This window comes from Gekko japonicus, unplaced genomic scaffold (genome assembly GCF_001447785.1).
Source record: "Gekko japonicus isolate JY-2015 unplaced genomic scaffold, Gekko_japonicus_V1.1 scaffold4700, whole genome shotgun sequence".
In the NCBI taxonomy this organism is placed as follows: Eukaryota; Metazoa; Chordata; class Lepidosauria; order Squamata; family Gekkonidae; genus Gekko; species Gekko japonicus.
This window is the reverse complement of record NW_015165977.1, coordinates 30,924-35,833: the sequence shown is the minus strand read 5'-3', so window position 1 is coordinate 35,833 and position 4,910 is coordinate 30,924. Positions and strand designations below refer to the sequence as shown.

The following is a 4,910-nucleotide window of genomic DNA, read 5'->3' as shown; positions in this document are numbered from 1 at the left end:
GACTAGATGACCTGCAAGGTCCCTTCCAACTCTAACATTCTATGATTCTATGAGACTTCAAGTAAAGGGTGGCATATAAATCCAATCGTGGGGCTGTGGTGGCTTAGAGGTTAAGACGCTGAGCTGCAGATTGGAAGATCTGTAGTTCAGCAGTTTGAGACCCTAGTGCCATGTGATGAAGTGAGCTCCTGTCTCTGGCCCCAGCTCCTGCCAACCTAGCAGTTCAAAAGCAAGAAATTGCAAATTACAACACTCAGGACAATGGAACCTCCAGGGCTTGTCAGAGATATCGGGTTCTTATCTCACTACAGATGCTAAATCATCCAGTTCTTGCTTATACCAAGAATTAAACTTGTTGGTCTTAAAGGTGCCACTGGACTCAGTTCTCATATCTGGTTATTAGCTCTGTTAGTATCTGTATGCTAATTTGGTGGTATTCACAGGTGTTACCAACTGCTTTAATTCAATCTTAGCTATACTTATTGCTCAGTTACTTATGCATCTTGACTCTGAATAGCCCTTCCTGGCAACTAACACCCCCCCCCCCATATGTAATGGTTGAGGAAGTCTTGTTTCAGTGTATCTGAAGAAGCGTGCATGCACATGAAATAAGACCCAGAATTAAATTTTGTTGGTCTTAAGGGTGCCATTTTGTTCTGTTGCCTATTATGTATATTTATGACATTTTTTTTCTACATGGAGAGCCAGTTTGGTGTAGTGGTTAAGTGTGCGGACTCTAATCTGGGAGAACCGGGTTTGATTCCCTACTCCTCCACATGCACCTGCTGATGTGACCTTGGGTCAGTCACAAGTTCTGGCACAGCTGTTCCTGAAAGAGCAGTTTGTGTCAGAGTTGTCTCAGCCCCACCTACATCACAGGGTGTCTGTTGTGGGGAGGGGAAGGGAGAGGAGTTTGTAAGCCGCTCTGAGACTCCTTTGGGTAGTGAAGGGCGAGGTATAAATCCAATCTCTTCTTCTTCTTCTTCTTCTACCTCACAGGGTTTCTGTTGTGGGGAGGGGAAGGGAGAGGAGTTTGTAAGCCGCTCTGAGACTCCTTTGGGTAGTGAAGGGCGAGGTATAAATCCAATCTCTTCTTCTTCTTCTTCTTCTACCTCACAGGGTTTCTGTTGTGGGGAGGGGAAGGGAGAGGAGTTTGTAAGCCGCTCTGAGACTCCTTTGGGTAGTGAAGGGCGAGGTATAAATCCAATCTCTTCTTCTTCTTCTTCTTCTACCTCACAGGGTTTCTGTTGTGGGGAGGGGAAGGGAGAGGAGTTTGTAAGCCGCTCTGAGACTCCTTTGGGTAGTGAAGGGCGAGGTATAAATCCAATCTCTTCTTCTTCTTCTTCTTCTTCATCATCATCATCATCATCATTACAAGGGTGCCCAAGGTCAGAGAGAGAGAAGTACAAAAATCTGCAGTCTATGTTGTTTTAGTGCAGATACATTCATTTTAGCCATCTGAGTGGTAGGAAACGATAAAAGTTGATGATAAAACCCCCACAAATTTTGTAGTAGTACAAAAGAAAGGGTATTATTTGAACAGGAATGAATATCAGAGAGTTCTTGTTCCCTGCAATTAACTATCCTGCTCAGGATGCAGGCAATATTTTACATGTCTGAACACGTATTCCCTGGAATTTTGGCATCTCAGTTGCCTCTCTGGTTGGTTCGGGAACAATATATCTTCATCAGATCGTCACCTTCCAGGAAATAAAACCTTGCTGCATGCATCATTGTCTATTTGGGTTTCTTTGACGTGTTTTCTTGCTTTTTCAGAGGGCTGTACGTTGGACTCGATGTGCGATCAGGAATGAGAAGGTACCGAGTGATACAGATGACAGGAGTGCACTTTTGGGCTACAAACCTGTGGGGCAACAATGCCCCATTGATGGGATGTGTGTCTACGTGTCAGATGTGTCCACTGAGAGCCTATGGGCTGTGCAAAATTAAAGCTGCACAACAGCAGAAAAAAATAATAATGCTTTCCTATGTGGTCTCTTGACTTTGCAATAAAGCGATTCACTGGTTTGTTTTGTATCTAATTGCTCGTTTCGGTTATGAAGTGGGGAGGACACAGAAGGGGGCTCCCATTTCAATTGTTTAGTCGAAGAGCCCCCAAGAGGGCTAACCGATAATCATTTTAAAACCACACACCGAAACTGTAAGATACATATTAAAACCCCAGCAAATGTTGTAAATAGCACCCAGGGCGCTTCTGAAGAAGTGAGCAGGGACTCACAAGAGCTCCTGCCCTGCCACAAATTTTGTTCCTCTTTAAGGTGCTACTCGGAGCTTCTTTTTTGGGAAAAAGGGTGCCGGAACTCTCAAGAGGGGAATTAAGTTTTCAGTCTTTATACCGGAAACCTATGAGCTTTTAAACATGTTAAAAAGAATTTTGTCAAAGAGGTTCCGGAACTCTATTCCGGTATGTTCACCCGTTAAAAAAAGCCCGGGTGCTCCTGGACTCTCGCTGTTTTCTCCTGCTACAGACAGACTAGCGTGGCTACCCCTCTTGATCTATCTGAAGAAGTGAGCCGTGCCTGATCTCCAGTGGCACCTTAAAGACTAACAGCATTCCAGTATGCGCTTTCATGAGTCGCCACACAGCAGTCCTTCGGATAGGTCTTGAGTTCCACGCACACCTGAAGAAGTCATCAGTAACACGAAAACTCCTCCCCTACCATAAATGTTTAGTCTTTAAGGTGCTCCTGGACTCTTGCGCTTTTCTCCTGCTAAAGGTAAAGGTAAAGGTTCCCTTGCTCGAAAGCCAGTCGAGTCCAACTCTAGGGTTGCGGTGCTCATCTCCGTTTCAAGGCCGAAGAGCCAGCGCTGTCCGAAGACGTTTCCGTGGTCATGTGGCCGGCATGACTAAACACCAAGGCGCACGGAACGCTGTTACCTTCCCACCGAAGTGGAATCTATTTATCTACTTGTAATTTCTTGCTTTCAAACTCCTAGGTTGGCAGGAGCTGGAACAAGAGATGGGAGCTCACTCCGTCATGCGGCACACTCGGGACTCGAACTGCTGAACTACCGACCTTCCAAAGCCTGCAGTTCAGCGTCTTAACCACTTGAGCCACCGCAGCTCCTACAGACGGAGTAATACGGCTTCCCTCCTTGATCTAAGGGCAAACTGGGAATGGCCCGAATTTCCCACAATATTCAAATACCTGCCCATCTGCCCAGCAGGTTGAATTGCTAACCTTGGGTTGGGAAATTCCTGGAGATTTTGGGGGGCGGAGCAAGGTTCAGGGAAGGGAGAGACATCAGCGGGGCAGAATGCCACGGAGTCCACCCTCCAAGGCAGCCGTTTTCTCCCGGGGAACTGAGCTGTGTAGTGTGGAGATCAGTTATAATTCTGGAAGATCTCACATTCCCACGTGGTGGCTGGCAAACCTACATGTAAGAATGTGGCCACTCCGTATCTATTTCAGTTCTAAAGCATGTCAGAGCATCTCCCATTAAATCATATTGGCCGCGGTCACACGGTCATTTTGATCGATTTTCACCGCTGTTCCCTCTCGCATTTAAAATCGCTGATCAGACGCCCACGTCCGTCTCCCGCACCGAAGTGGGCTCACTCGTGCTACCCTCCCGGTTCCCTAGTGAGTTTTCAGACACCGGGAAAATCAACTATGGCTGCAGTCACACAGAGAATTAGGCACGCTAGAGAGATGGTAGATAGGTGGATTTTCCGGGCGCGATCTCACCGCCACATCTGGGAAGCGTAGAGCTCCCGTGCCGAACCCGAGGCTTCCCGCCGAAGATGCACGGTTAAAAACTAGTACCTCGGAGATACTAGTTTCCGGTAACAGCGGGGCAAGGGCGGGCGTCTAATCTCATTTCTGGTGGTAGTTCCAGCGCCTGCCCATGCCCCCTTGTATAAAGGTTTTTTCCCCCCAACTGTCCATGGGATGCGCACGAGCACCCAACAGGGCATGCACACACTTTGGTGTCCGGAGAAAAAAACCACCCGTTTGCCGCGCCGCGCCGCTTCTTTGCCGCAGCGCAGGATTGTGGTGTGCTTGGCACCTCCCCCCTACCACGGGACCTCCATGGGACCTCCATGGGACCTCCATGGTACGTCTGCTGGTGCAATCGTGCATTATTTTGCCCCGGGGCAAACAGCCACGCTTCCTCCGCACATTTTCCTGCCCGTGTGCCCGCGGCCTATGTTCCGGGTACTTGCGCTTTGAATCAATAATCCCTCTAAGCTGTGGAGCCTTGTGAGCAAAAATTCTACTTTGTGAGCTACTGGCATTCAAGTTGTGAGCGAGCGATTTGGCTACCACATACATTCGTTCGCTCTGGAGCCCTCCCTTCCTGAGCGGAGACAAAAAAGTGTGAGCTGGAGGCTAAAAAAATGTGAGCTAGCTCACACTGACTCAGCTTAGAGGGAACACTGCTTTGAATCCACAGTTTGTTGTAAATAGCACCCAGGGCGCTTCTGAAGAAGTGAGCAGGGACTCACGAGAGCTCCTACCCTGCCACAAATTTTGTTCCTCTTTAAGGTGCTACTCGGAGCTGGACAGCCATCTCTCGCAATGATTGCGATTAGGTGTCCGATCCCCACAACTTACAAATTAATACACGTTTGTAGCAAAGTAGTATTTTATTGAAGCCATGATGGAACAGGAACACGTTCACTGTTTAGAATAACTAAGGTCCCGTTCACACTAGGCGATTTGGGCCGGGAGCGGGACAGTTCGGGGGCGGAGCAAAGCGGCGCGATCACACCACAACATCTGGGAAGCGTCCTGCTTCCGTACCCGAACTGGCCCTTCCCACGAAAATCCACCGCAACTTGCAACCACCTACCTTGGTGGTTCAACGGGAAGCTGTGCGGCAAGCCGGGCGTTTGATCGCCGGTGCGTCCTTGCGCCGGCACAACCCCGGCACGTAGCCGAACT

The 4,910-nt window shown here is 48.6% G+C and overlaps 1 protein-coding gene across 1 annotated transcript in view; it reads left to right on the top strand.

The window, feature by feature from the left end:
• The window catches only part of LOC107110677 (mesotocin-neurophysin MT-like), a 3,447-nt gene extending 1,633 nt beyond the window's left edge, over positions 1-1,814 (top strand). Inside the window, exon 3 of the mRNA XM_015411479.1 lies at positions 1,777-1,814. Within this exon, the coding sequence (XP_015266965.1) occupies positions 1,777-1,814 (38 nt within the window). The remainder of the gene's footprint in view (positions 1-1,776) is intronic.
• The last annotated feature ends 3,096 nt before the right edge of the window (positions 1,815-4,910 follow it).